The following is a 13681-nucleotide window of genomic DNA, read 5'->3' as shown; positions in this document are numbered from 1 at the left end:
TGTAAAGTTGTACTTTTATGGATGTAAGCAGGCTGTAATATTGATATTCAGGTTTGTACTATACTTGAGTTGGTTTTACATATTATTTTTGAATGTATTCTTAATTTTGTAGAGCGGGTCGTCCAATGATCGTAGGGTCGGCGGTTCGAATCCCGCCTCCACCTGTCCATATATCGAAGTGTCCTTGGGCAAGACACTGAACCCCAAATTACTCCCAATGAACAGGCTAGCACCTTGCATGGCAGCTGCCGCCATTGTTGTGTGAATGTTTGTGTGAATGGGTGAATGAGAGGCCATTGTAAAGCGCTTTGGATAAAAGCTCTATATAAGTGCAGTTCATTTACCATTTTACCTCCACCCCAGCGAAAACATTGCACGAGGTAATGCTCTCAGTCACGTGTGTTTATTTATTATTGGTTGGTTTATTAGCAGGATTACGCAAAACACTACCAGGCCCATTCATGTAACTTGGTGGAGGGGTGTAGCATGGGCCAACTTAGAACCCATTACATGTTAAGGGTCTTGAGACGGCCATGCCACGACATGGGAAGGTCACAGAGACACAGGGTTTGGCCTGGCGTAAAGCTCTTGAGCAAACAAATGCAGCAATATGAAATGCATTAATGGGTGGAGGTCTGTGCTCACTCAGCACCATTTCTAGTTTATCTTTATTTCTGCAGCGAGTCCCAGATATCTTCTGTAAGGGAGCCCTGTTGTAGTAGAATCTGTTCAGGTCTAGGGTCGCAGATTCAAGGTGTTATAAAGATGCTATGGACTGTAAGAATGCTGCTTTGGGAGATATAATTAGCTTGAAACACTGTCACATCGGGCTATGTGAAATGGGCTATAAACCGAGTGGATAAAAATGTGTTGAAAGGTCAGTGACTACTTGGTATTTTGTTGAAAGTAACACTGAGCAGAATCTCTGAATTTGAAATGCATGGCTGAGTAGTCTAACAGTCTGGCTATATGACGATAGGCTATTTCTGAAATGTCTGCTTTTTATTTTAATATACACTTATGCAATTTAAATGAGGCCTAATTCATTCATTCAATTTCCCAAATAAATCACATTGCATGTTCACTATCATTTACATTTTAATACCACGCTGAAATAAAGTACATAATCATCTCTGTTGCAACACAGAGATGATCATCCCTCCACTTAACGATTTAGTTAAGTGGAAGGAATTCAAAGCCAGTTCATTAAGAAATAGGCCTACATGTAGCTGAAATAACACCACTACAACACCAGATAAGAGGTCATGAAAAGGTGCCTGTTGCAGGTGCCGCGCTTCAGAAAGATATGCTCAAATTCTCAGCATAGCCCACACGAAAAAGTGCGCAACTCTACTGAATTCAATCAAATGCATCAGTGCAAACACCAACCCCCAACAAGACCACAAGAAGAAATAAACATCTGAATCGCTGTCCATGGTGCTGAATGTTGTGATTGCCTCTCACTGTATTGCCTACAAATAATGTACCACCACAACACCGGGTTTCCCTCACCTCTCAATCTTATGAGACTTCTACCATTTTATCATCTTCCAACCTCGTATTGATTAATATGTAAAGGTCTCTGTGGGCTTGAGATATGGCCCGTAGATCATAAAATTGTGGAAAGGGATGCTGTTAATTTTTATTGACTGCAGGGATGTCCTCTTCCGTTTAACCCTGTTTAAAATGGCTATCGCAACCAGCCTGCCCTGGTTTGGGTCCAATTAGTATTCATGAAATTGTGGAAAAACAAGCTGTAGATCAAAACTATATCCATTTGGTGGTTATTCATCTCAATTAGATGGCAGGTGTCCTCCAGTAGACCCACGTGATGGTATACAAATTATGCCTTAGAAATGCCCGCTCTATTAAACATGAAACCTGGGAGCAGTTAGTCTTGGATAAAAGGATGGTGACCAAGGCACTCTTACAGAGGAAAAGATAAAACGCGTTTATTAAATGGCTAATGCATGGTACAGTTTAAACATGCTGCAAGTCATCACGCTTAAAGAACACCTTGTTTTTGGAAGACGCGCTCCACTCTCTCCTTTTCTACATAGTAGCTTACCTGCCTGGAAAGTCCCGCATGATTTTTCAGCAAAGTTAAATCTTAATCCAAGTTGTTCTCATATTGCTGGAGTGTTAACATGATGGGTCTGGCCACAAGACCTCGTTAATGCCGAAAGCAATTTGAACCCTTGTGTAGGCTATTAATTGTTAGTTCACTGCTATTAGATGTGAATCGAGGTAGGCTAGTACATTGTATAATATAAAACCGATCTATTATTATTGTTATCATTATTATTATTATTATTATTATTATAACTCAATGACAACACTATGGTCTTTTAGAACCATCCCTCAAAAGGCAGGTGCATATTTCATCTCATGTTGATGACGTGTCCACAGTTAATGAGCCCTGGTCTTCATGAGTCAATGATGTGGAACGCGCTCGGCTTCCTTCGTGTCTTTCCGCTCCTCATCGTGTCTTTCCGCTCCTCATTAACATGCTCCGTTTGTCCGTGATGCTGAAAGGATCCGAGAGCCAGCTGGGTCTCCCGCGCGCGGAGCGGAGACGAGCAGTGTTCCTGTGCGTTAAAGGAGGTATCAGCTCACAGGAGGGAAGACGAGGAGGAGGAGGAGCGGAAAACACAAAATCTACCATTACCATTCCTTCACTGCTGGAACGAGAGGCAGAACTACCTTTTATAACAACCACCTACAGAAAACAACCACTAGATCATTGTCCCTACATGTCCAACATGTGTCGGATCTAAAATAGACTTCTGTTGAGGAAACAAGGAATACCTCCGTCTTTCGGTGGATGTGGACACCTTTAGGCTACTGTGGACATCATGCCTACAATTATGAATTTCTCTGTTTTTTTTCTTCTGGTTTTAAGGGGATTCGCGCTTGGTGGCTCTCCCAGTGTACAGATTGGTATGTATTAGCCAAATTCGGTCTTTTAAATACACAATTTTGGACAATGAGCAGTCTCTAATCCCCACGGCCAAAGAATTGGCCAGGGAATGGGCAGGCAGGCTCCAAAATGCAAAGTAGCATGTTGTGATGTTTCTCTTGTCTGTTACAGGGGGACTCTTTCCCAGAGGTGCCGATCAGGAGTACAGTGCATTTCGGATAGGAATGGTTCAATTTGGCACCTCCGAATTCAGATTGACGCCCCATATTGACAATCTGGAAGTAGCCAACAGTTTTGCCGTCACCAATTGTTGTAAGTGATCAACTAGCCTATTTCCAGGTAGCCTATTTTTAACAGATGGATAATAGATATGTTTTACAGGCAAATATGGCCAAGATTATTCATTTATAAGCCGTACGTAGGCTGTTCACTGACTTTGGAGTGGTGGATCAAAAATAGCCTATCAGGCCTACACATTTTCTTTCTTTTGGTGAAACCATTGTTTTGAAAGTGAAGGCATCCTAATAAGTGGAAAGTGACTGTAGCATTGATGATCTGTTAATTGCCTTTTCCTGTGGGCGAAATGGCAAGCGAAAGTTGGTTTCCAGTCATACCGAGGGCTGCCTGTCAGCGAGCGCAATTTGCATGATAATAAATGCCTGGTAAAGGCTCGTAGGCTTACGAATTTATTAACGCATTACGGTTTTAATATGACCTATGATAACGACTGTTCCCTGATCAACGCCCTGATAGTCACATTCCAGGATTCCCAATTGTCTTGGAAAACATAGCCATTAGGCTAGCAAATAGGCCTAATTGTAGCCTAATTTGTGATTTAGAGTAGGAATAGGAAGATAAACAATTCACAATAGAATTATGTTAGATAATAGGCCTATTGCGATTGTTTCCCTTTCCCTTTTTATCATGTCTTAGCCTATTAGACTGTTATCTGATAAACCACTCCAACAACTATTCACTTTATGTCCAGATGACCCTAGCCTACTAGATGTAAATGCTGTATGTATCAATATCAGCGTCTTATTGCTATATCGTGTTTGACAAGGAAACTATGGGTCTTGTAAGTGTCCATCCATGCAATTCGTCCTCAGCCAAATAGACTCATATTGTCTCATTGGCTATCCATTTTATTAAGCTGTTGCTAAGCGACAGGTCGTCTAGAGTCCTTCGTATATCAGAAGAGTCTTCGATGACTGGACTGATTGCCATTGATTTTGATTTCCATTGATTTTGATTTCCATTGATTCTGATTTCCATTTGACTGCATTGGATTGCGAATCTCAGTGCGCGCGCCAGATGCGGAGGGATGCTGATGATGAAGTGACGCGTCGACGGCGCTGTCAGTCATGATCCGCTTTTGAGAGCAATGTCAGGGGTTGTTCTTATACAGAGGTGCTTCATTTATGGTTTAACAGCTCATCAGAGGTTAATTCGTTGAACTGACAGTCAATGAGTAGCCTAGGCTTATCCTAAGTAAAACTGATCACCCTTTGAACAGTAGCCTATATAAAACAGTAGACGTTCACATACGTGCATATAGCCTAGAGATTCTGCCTACTATGCAAGGGTGCTCTTCTCTGGCTTATTCTGCACGGCGCTCCTTTAAACCAGTAGATGGCAGTCTGTATTATAGGCGTCCCTTCGAATTAGGATAGAAGCTACATTCATTTTAAAAAGAGAACGCCCCAGTAGAATAAAGAGGGATTGCACGCCCCATTCAATTCAGATCGATCACTTAACAGTAGCCTACAGAACATAATAGCCTACTGAAAACTGCAGTTTAGACAATGCAGTTCAAATGGACAATATTTCACACATAGGGAGATAGCTCTACTGTATTATCCCTAATATTAAATAAACTTTGCGTAGCTAAATCATACATGTAGCTTAACTACATGTATGATTAAGCTACAATAATTATAGTTGGGTCTACTGTAGGTCAAAATGAGAACAAAGTCCTCATTTAACTGTGCCCCGTGGGACAAAGCTAATCTATAAGGAGGTGAATTTACTTTTTCATGAAGACATTTTACTAAAGGTTATGCAGGAGTCAGAGAACATCATATATCATGTGTTTCATCACAGTAATATATTTCTGACACATTATGTAGCCTATACATGAGTCTGTGAGCAGATCATTTCTACCCTACGTCTAAGCATTGGGCATCAACAGGCGTGCATCTGACAAACTATCAGCTCCTTGTCCAAAGGAATGGACAGTGTGTGTGTGTGTTTATGTGTGAGCCATGTGCTTGTGTGAGTATTTGCTCTCATCCATTTCACGTTTTTCACTCACCTCTTTTAAACCAACCATACCTTGGAGTACCAGAGGTAGGGACCTGTTGAGGAGATCTCAAGTTAAATGCTAGGCGTAGATGATTTCCCACATTACGAATGTACTTTTTCATGGTTCATATCAAGCAGTAATTTAATGCATCTAGGTGCATCTGATTGCTTAGTGATGTGCAGTACAGTACATTTAGGCATACTGTTCAGTGATCAAAAGCATTAGCAAATTGTGTATGCATAGATGAGCACATGCTCAGTTTATAGTTTCATTCGATACACATTCAAATTCTTTAGATAATACAGTGAAAATTAAGTCTGGGGGGTTGGCTGGTCAAAAAATGTGCCTATAGCCCTCCCTTATTTTGAAAACCCTTCAACAACAACCCATCTACCAAACAATGTCCTTAAAGGCCTGCAATATTGTTACATTTTAAAGGTTCTTTTAAAGGCTGATTTCACCTCTTATCTAACTATAAAGACAGGAATCTCTGACTGTCTGTCTCTCTGTCTGTCTGTATCACGGTTATCTCGAGAATCCGGCACTGCATGAAGTTTATATCCGGCAGATGTATTGCTCAGGACCCTAGGAAGTGCAGGTATCGAGTGTAAAGTTATTTGGATCACCGGTTCAACAAAAAATCTGCCAGTTGTGGCCGGTACCCAACGGCCACTAGGATCCAAGTATCAGATTGGCAATAGATGACAGTAGGCTCACAACACCCATGGATGTATTAATAGAACTGGATGCGATGACTACGTTGACGCCTCGTTCTTGAGAGTGAAACATTTTGAACAGGGCCACTGACCCCTTTTCAGTTGTGTTTTCTCACGTCACAGCCATGCACAGTTGTGCTTTTCTCATGTTTTCCTGGAGCTCTGTAGCCTGGCTGTACGATTGCGAAGTTGTGAAGAGAATAAATACCACATACGAGCAAATATAACCTGCTCCGCTATAATGAAACTGTTAAAACTAAGATGCCTGGATAAAGAAATCATTTTTCGAACCGATGCAAACTGTTCGTGAACGCAGCAGGATCTGAGAAAAGCACAACTGTGCATGTCAAAAGGGGTCAATTCGACAAGATGGCGTTGATCAAAATGTTTCAGGAAGTAAATTGCGGCCTGGCCCCTTGACATCACCACAGGTCTTTTCCATGGGGGACTTTTTTGATATTTGAGTAATAGTGGACAAATGCTTTATGGTGATCTAGTTTATGATGTGAAGCTTGCCATTCTTTCTGGTTGTGGGTAGACAGTACGTTCATCCCCCTTACCTAACCAACCCTATACCTAAGCCTAACCTTAACCCTAAACCTTACCCTAATCCTAACCCAAAACCTAACCTTAACCCTAGACATAACTTAACCCTAACATTAACCCTAACCCTAAATGGCCTCTGTGTTTATGGGAACTAGCCTTTACCATCCTTCTACACCGGCCGTAGCTCTACCCCTTCTAGCCGCAACCATGCTTTCTGGTTAATTCCTCTAGCTTGGAATAACAGTGTGTATTACAATGGGCTACTGCACTATATATAGCTAACGTTAGGTAGGCAAACTGATTTACATAAATCAGGGCACGTGCAAGCTAAGCTACAGTATAGCTACAGATGGCCTGTTCGACATCAACAGAATATCATCTTGGACATCTGCAACCTTGCCCTAATGAAAAATAACAAGCCTGATATTATGGTCTCTCTCCAACATCATCCCAGTGCTAAATCCTGGGATCTCTCAAAGCCAGACAACTACTGCGGCATCAGCCTGACCTGTATCATTGCAAAAATGTACAACCGCATGATACTTAACAGGCTGCGGAGCGCAATTGACCCACACTTGAGAGAACCAGAATGGCTTTAGAGAGGGGAGGTCCACAGTAACTCAGATCTTGACCCAAAGGAGGATCATCGAGGAGGTGCAGAAGAACAACATGTCTTTTATTGATTTCAAAAAGGCATTTGACTCAATTCACAGAGGTGTCATAATGAAAATCCTTTAGGCCTATGGTGTTCCCTCCAATTTACTTCAGGCCATAGGGACCAAGTATTCGAACACAAGGGCAAGGGTTGTGACACCGGATGGCAACAGTGAGGATTTTGACATCATGGCGGGAGTGTTATAAGGGGACACCCACGCTAGGGTGCATCAAATTGCAATGTTAAAATTAAATCTCAACATATCATTCTGCCTGGGGTGGCATTTTGTTATGACACACATACAAATGATTTGTGCAAAGTTTTGGGAAAATTACTTGAGATTTAGAGGTCCAACGCAGCATGTGAAAAATACCAAAATGGGCGTTTTTGGGTGTTTTCCTGAATAACATCGATGCAATCTCAAAAACGACAAGAAATAGATTTTTAGAACATTTATTTTGAATAGAACAACATAAAATCTAATACTCAAGTAAAGTACAACTCCTCAGTGTCTGTACTTAAGTACAGTATTCAAGTAAATCAAGTTACTGTCCTCGAACATGTCTCAATATAGTGTCCTACTCCTGGTCCAGCTTGCGCTTGCTGCGGCGAAGATTTGGATTTTGTGTGCGGTCATGCTCAACTGCCTGCAGCACATTTTGCAGGTGCTCCTCGCTCCTGGCTGCTGCCACGAAGTCTGACGTCAGTTTGACGCCACGCTCGGCACAGTCATTCACCACATTGATGGCACGTACATTCACTGCACCCGTTTGAAATGCTGCACTGGAAGTCCAATCCTCTACATCCAGTGAAAGAAAAGTTGGATCAATGTGCAGCAGGTGCATGCCGAACCAGCAGTCTGGGTTGGCGAGGTCAGCCAAGCTGGTGGTCGGCGAGAGGGTTGGAAACTTCGGCTTGCCAAAGCCAGTGCCAAAGCGGAGCTGTGGGGCTCGCATGGGTAGATCAGCCGGCTTGTGCTCCAAGATGGCATCTGCAAGTGCGCGCCGCTCACCAACTGGCACCTTGGTGCTGAAGAGTGCCAGGGGCAGCATCTCGCATGTCAGGTACCATAGGTGCCTCTCCAGAGCCTTAATTGCTGATGCAGCGATGCCCTCGTCAACAGCCTTGTATTCACACAGGTGGCAGTAGAGTGTGAGGTCATTCCATCCAGCATCTACGGCCGTGTCACAGGCCATCCACCATGTTGCGTAGATGTGCGTAATGAACTTGGCAAACGCCCGAATCTTCAACACCTGCTGTTGTGTTGTGATGGTCCCCTGAGGAAGCAACGCAATGTGCTGCTCCATCAAGGCCAGCTTGAGGGTGTAGAGCAGCTTGGCCATCCACCGTGCCTTGTGCAGTGCTCCCGGTCGTTGCAAGGTTACTGGAGTTTGATCTGCAATGTCTGCACTCAGATACACTAGACATAGCTGCACAAACTCACGATAGTCACCCCTCTTGTAGTTGAGCAGTCCTGCAGCGCAAACATTGAGTTCAGCACGCAACTTGCCAAGAAATGGTGGTTCAGCATCCCCAGGAATGTAGCAGGACAATGTGCCGCCCTTGAGTGGCAACAGGTTCCAGTTGTCCCGCAGACGTGTAAACAATGTCACCTCTGGCGATCGTGACACCTCCACCTTGAGGTGAGTGAAAATGTGGCTGAGGAGCACCTCTCCGATGTGGTGCCGGCAACCGGACCAGAGTAGTGGTCGACCCAGTGAGTTCTGGATGGCAATGCAGGCTGCTGTGAGATGGCCGGTGTTTGAGGCCGTGGTGTCAAATGCCATGTTGACAACCTGATCGGTACAGCACCAGTCCTGCAGCAGCTTGCATGTCAGCCGGGCGATGATCGTTCCACATGCCTCGTTAGTCCCCTTCATGTATGCTGGCACGCCGAGTAGTTTTAGCCGCTCCGCATCTCCGACCACCACCGTCAGACGCTCCTCCAACTGACGCACATTGTTGAGCATTGGTGTCAACTTGCTGTCCCAGTGCAGGGTGCACATGGGAGGGGGTGTCCACTGCTCGTGCTGTTCCTCACTGATGGTCTTCAGCACTTGACGGCGTGATCGGTCTGCTGTCGCGTAGGATGTGGAGACCATTTCTGAATTTCCACCTGACTCCTCGATCAGGCCGCGTGTGAAAGCAGCCTGCTGCGTTGGTGTCATCTTCAATCGTGTAGCCAGTGACACAAGGCTTGGCCGGCTGAGAATGTCAGATGGAATGAATGCTGTGGTGCCTGTCTTCTTGCGTTCACGGATGGGTGTGTTCTCAGCCAGTGGAGCAACTGCTTCATCTGCATTGCCATCCTCTTCACTTTCGCTTTCTAATACCACCATGCTGGTAGACATCGCCGTCATCTCCTGCTCCTTGGTGAGGTAGGCCTGCTGCGCTTCTTCACGCTCCTGTCGCCGCTTCACCTTAATAATGATAATAATAATAATAAACTTTATTTGTATAGCACCTTCCATGACATGCAATGCAGCTCAAAGTGCTTTACAGATCAAGCACAAAACATTAAAATAAGAAAATAGAAGCAGAAACATAAAATTACATAAAAATAAAAGCAAACCTTGGATTGCAGCTTGACATCGAATGCTCCAAATGTGGCCACTCTGTCGCCCTTCATGCTGGCTAGAAAAGCAAGGTCCTCTGCATCACGGATCAGCTCCTCTGCGTTTGGAGTCCACAGCGGGAACGTGGCATCCAGCTTGTGCTCCATTGCGTCCACCAGTCGAGCAGTAGCCTCACTGGAGCGCCTTTCCTTTGGTATGCGCCGCAGCTTGTTGTTGGCATCGAGGAGGGCTATCATCTTCTCACATGCTCGCTGATCACTCCCCATTGGGATGTTGGCCTTTCCATAAAATGGACGCACCTGCTCCAAAACAATCTTAGCCGCCTGGAACCGTGACATGGCTCCAGTCAAACCTGGTCGCTTTGCATGCAGTTGTGTGTCGCAGTTATACAGCAAGCACCGCAAGATCTGGTGACCACTTGGCAGCTTGGCGCCAGTGATAATGGCATCTGCATCGGTGATAGTGGCGCCCAGACCAAAAACCAGGGTGCGGCTCCTCTGGCAGGGGCCTAAGGCCATCTTGTGAGAGCTGGATCCTGTGGTGTGTGATGGTGGCGTTGAGGGAATTGACTCAGCAACTGAGCTACACAGGCAGAGCTTTTTATAGGCAAAGCCCCCCCCCCCCATTTTTATGCAGGTGCGTGAAAATAGAATAGTTCCCGCAAAACAGAGGGTAAAATGTGCGGGAATATTGGAACAAACAGGTCTCCGGGCTTGAAATGTAACAATATTGCAACAACACACACACTGTTGTTGAATAACACACACACACACAGAGGTGCGGGAATATAGGAGCAGACAGGTCTCCGTGCTTGAAATATAACAATGTTGCAACCTTGTGCGTGAATAACTCACATTCACACACACACACACACACACACACACACACACACACACACACACACACACACACACACACACCAGCAGGCCATGTGCGAGCAGGGCAGAGTGAAGGGACACAGTTCCTGTTACCCCCTTATGCCATAAAATCAGACGTACCGTTGCACCTCTAAATCACCTCGTATCGCTTTAATATTTTGTATCTATTGTTTTTGCATGGATGGTAACACTTTTAGCACCCATGCAAATCAATATTCCGGAAATGTGTATTTTGATGCACCCTAACCCACGCACCCTTCCTCTTTATAATAGTGCTGGACTACACACTGAGGCAGGCAATCCAGGGAAGAGAGGAGGATCTCAGCTTCACTATTACACCTAGGAGGTTGAGAAGGTGTCCCGTTGTAGTCCTAACAGACCTGGACTACGCTGACAACATCAGCCTGACATATAACCAAGTAAAGCAAGCACAAGAGCTCCTGACCAGAGTGGAAAAGGAATGTGCCAAGATGGGTCTTGGACTGAAAGCCAAAAAAGTGGTCGTGAATCATTTCCATATTAAAGGAGAATGTTCTTTTTCGACAACCTGGACCTTATTTACGGCATATTATAAGACGTTTGACTCACCAAGATAACTTTGTTGTAATTCGGAGGCCTGTAGAAGAAATTTAAAATCCAGTGCGAGCCAAGTATATCCTACTTGCTCCAGCACGCATGCGCACAGCGCACAGACTGGCTATTCTCCGGCTACACTCGCGGCTCACATTCTCTACGCTACGATCGGCTTCCTTCATATTCTAAGTCATCTTCTATATCCTCAAAATCTGATAAATATTCAGGCATATTGTACACAATATTCCAGGCACCAACAAGCCGATCGCAGCGTAGAGAATGTGAGCGGTCACTACAGCTATTAGTGTAAAATAAACACACAGCAATATAAAATATAAACATTTATTCAAAACGAAGCATCATTCCCTCAATTCCGCCGAGTAAAATAGTTCCTCTAACCAAAAGGTTGCCAAGCCACAGATGCATTGGATGGAATTTTCAGTTGTTTTGAAAAAACACAATGATAGGCCTACAATGCATTGGATCAAATGGGAGGCGCATTAATACTGAAAATGGAATGATATGCGGTCCCAGGTGTGTGTTACAAAGTATTTTAACACAGCTTCCAGCCAATCAGAATCAAGAACCAAAACTAACCGTTGTATAAACATGCATTTTAGACTCAGGAATGGCGTGGTGTAATCTTACTAGGCCCAGGATACTCTCCTGTAGATAGTAGGCTAATTGCCATACGAATGTCAAAACAACAGCTAAAATCAAATATAACTTTTTTTTACGCCGAACAAACTACCCCTTCTTTCACAATGTAAACGTCCACACCTCGTTATAGCGACACGTGCTACATGAACTGACACAGTTGCAACAACTGTATCTCTGTATAAACTGACACAGTTGCAATAACTGTATCTCTGTATACAACAACAATGTAACACTTTGAGATGTGAGAGAATGTAGGCTTACAGGTGTATGCACACAGCCCCAGTCAACACCAACGTTGGATCAGTGTGCCGTGTTTATTAGCAGTAGTGTTGGTTGGATCAATTTTGTAGCTGGATATTAAACTTCCAACATTCTAATTACAACTGCCAACTTTAGAACGTTGTGTGTTGGCATTTGGTTATTAGTGGTAGTACTTGTAGTAGTTGAAATAGTAGTGGTAGTAGTTTAGTAGTAGTTATAATACGGGTAGATTAAATCAAGCATTCTGATTGGTTGAGAGCGAGTCACAGGGTGTACTGTATATAGCATAAAGTCCTGTAGAATCTTGCTAGAGCCTCATCTCAGAAATGAATGTGCCTGTTACATTGTCAGCATTCCAAATATAACAGACTTTTAATTCAATCTCCCGGACTGTGTGTTTATCAACTTTGTAATAATTTCCTTCCTACACAAAGTTAGGATGTAGATTCCGAATATGTGATCTGTTTATCAAAATAAAGCCTGTTTGAAAATGTGTCGAGACGTTTTCAGACTGCCCCGGCAGGTTCTGTAGCTAAAATCACTTAGACAAGAGACGCGCAATTAAGCAATAAGGTACGAGAGGCAGTACTTTGTTGTGAATAATGTACAGTTCAAGGGTTTGCTGGTCCTCCGCTGTGCGTCAGGCCTAACAACACCCTTGAACTGTACATTATTCACAACAAAGTACTGCCTCTCGTACCTTATTGCTTAATTGTAACAGTATTGTTAGTAGTAATAGTAGTAGTAGTGGTAGTAGTAGCCATAGTAGTAGTAGTGGTAGTAGTAGCCTAATACTAGTGGTAATAGCAGTAGTAGTAGTAGTAGTAGTAGTAGTTGTACAGTAGTAGTAGTACTAGTGGTAGGCTAGCAGCCTAGTCGTGGTAATAGAAGGTGGCGCTGCTCAGCAGCTGACATGCACACGAGAGCTCTGTTCTATATATCTAAAAAAAAAAGAAGGTACACCCACTAAGATCGTGGAGGAACACAAGTACCTGGGCACTATTATTGACTCCAAACTCACCTGTCAGATCAATACAACAACTCCATAGGGGCTAAAACTAACAGAAGTCAAGGGATATAATATAGGCATATATATACATATAATGTAGGCTATATATTTTCATTATTATTATTGTTGTTGTTGTTTTTTGTACCATTATTATTTTGAGATGATTGTTATTGTTGTTTGTGTGTATAATGTTTAGCCTATTTGTCATGGAAAATAAGAACCCGCCCACTCTAATATGACACGATAGACCACCAGTCCGCACTGTCTGTGGAAAATAGTACTAGAGATTAGTCAATGTTTACTTTAGACTTGGATGGATTTCACGCTGAATTTTAAACTTCTTGGGGCTATTATAAGATTAGCCGAGGCTACTGATTCAAGGAATATCGATAGCTTACTGTCCTAACAATAATTACACTCCTCACCGGTTAGACAGTTGGTTGTTGGGTCCCTCGGGCAGGTGTCTCCTCTTCCAATTGATCTTCGGGACATGGAAGAAAGTCTCTAGAACTGCCCGGTGTAAGAGAGCTTGGAAGTAATTGGAATCGGTTACACACCAAGTCTCATCTGGCATGTCATTTG

General features: G+C 43.6%; 1 protein-coding gene across 2 annotated transcripts in view; it reads left to right on the top strand.

Annotated features, from left to right (window-relative positions):
- Nucleotides 1-2909: 2909 nt before the first annotated feature.
- The window catches only part of gria2b (glutamate receptor, ionotropic, AMPA 2b), a gene marked incomplete at its 3' end in the record, with an annotated part of 74592 nt that continues 63820 nt past the window's right edge, over nucleotides 2910-13681 (top strand). Inside the window, exons 1-2 of one of the 2 annotated variants that reach the window (XM_084448332.1) lie at nucleotides 2910-2940; nucleotides 3092-3232. In XM_084448332.1, the coding sequence (XP_084304458.1) occupies nucleotides 3145-3232 (88 nt within the window). In that variant the 5' untranslated portion in view covers nucleotides 2910-2940; nucleotides 3092-3144. The remainder of the gene's footprint in view (nucleotides 2941-3091; nucleotides 3233-13681) is intronic. The other variant, XM_084448333.1, reaches the window with a different exon arrangement.

Source organism: Borostomias antarcticus (genome assembly GCF_949987555.1).
Source record: "Borostomias antarcticus genome assembly, chromosome: 14".
NCBI lineage: Eukaryota > Metazoa > Chordata > Actinopteri > Stomiiformes > Stomiidae > Borostomias > Borostomias antarcticus.
This window is presented reverse-complemented; position numbering and strand designations above follow the sequence as displayed.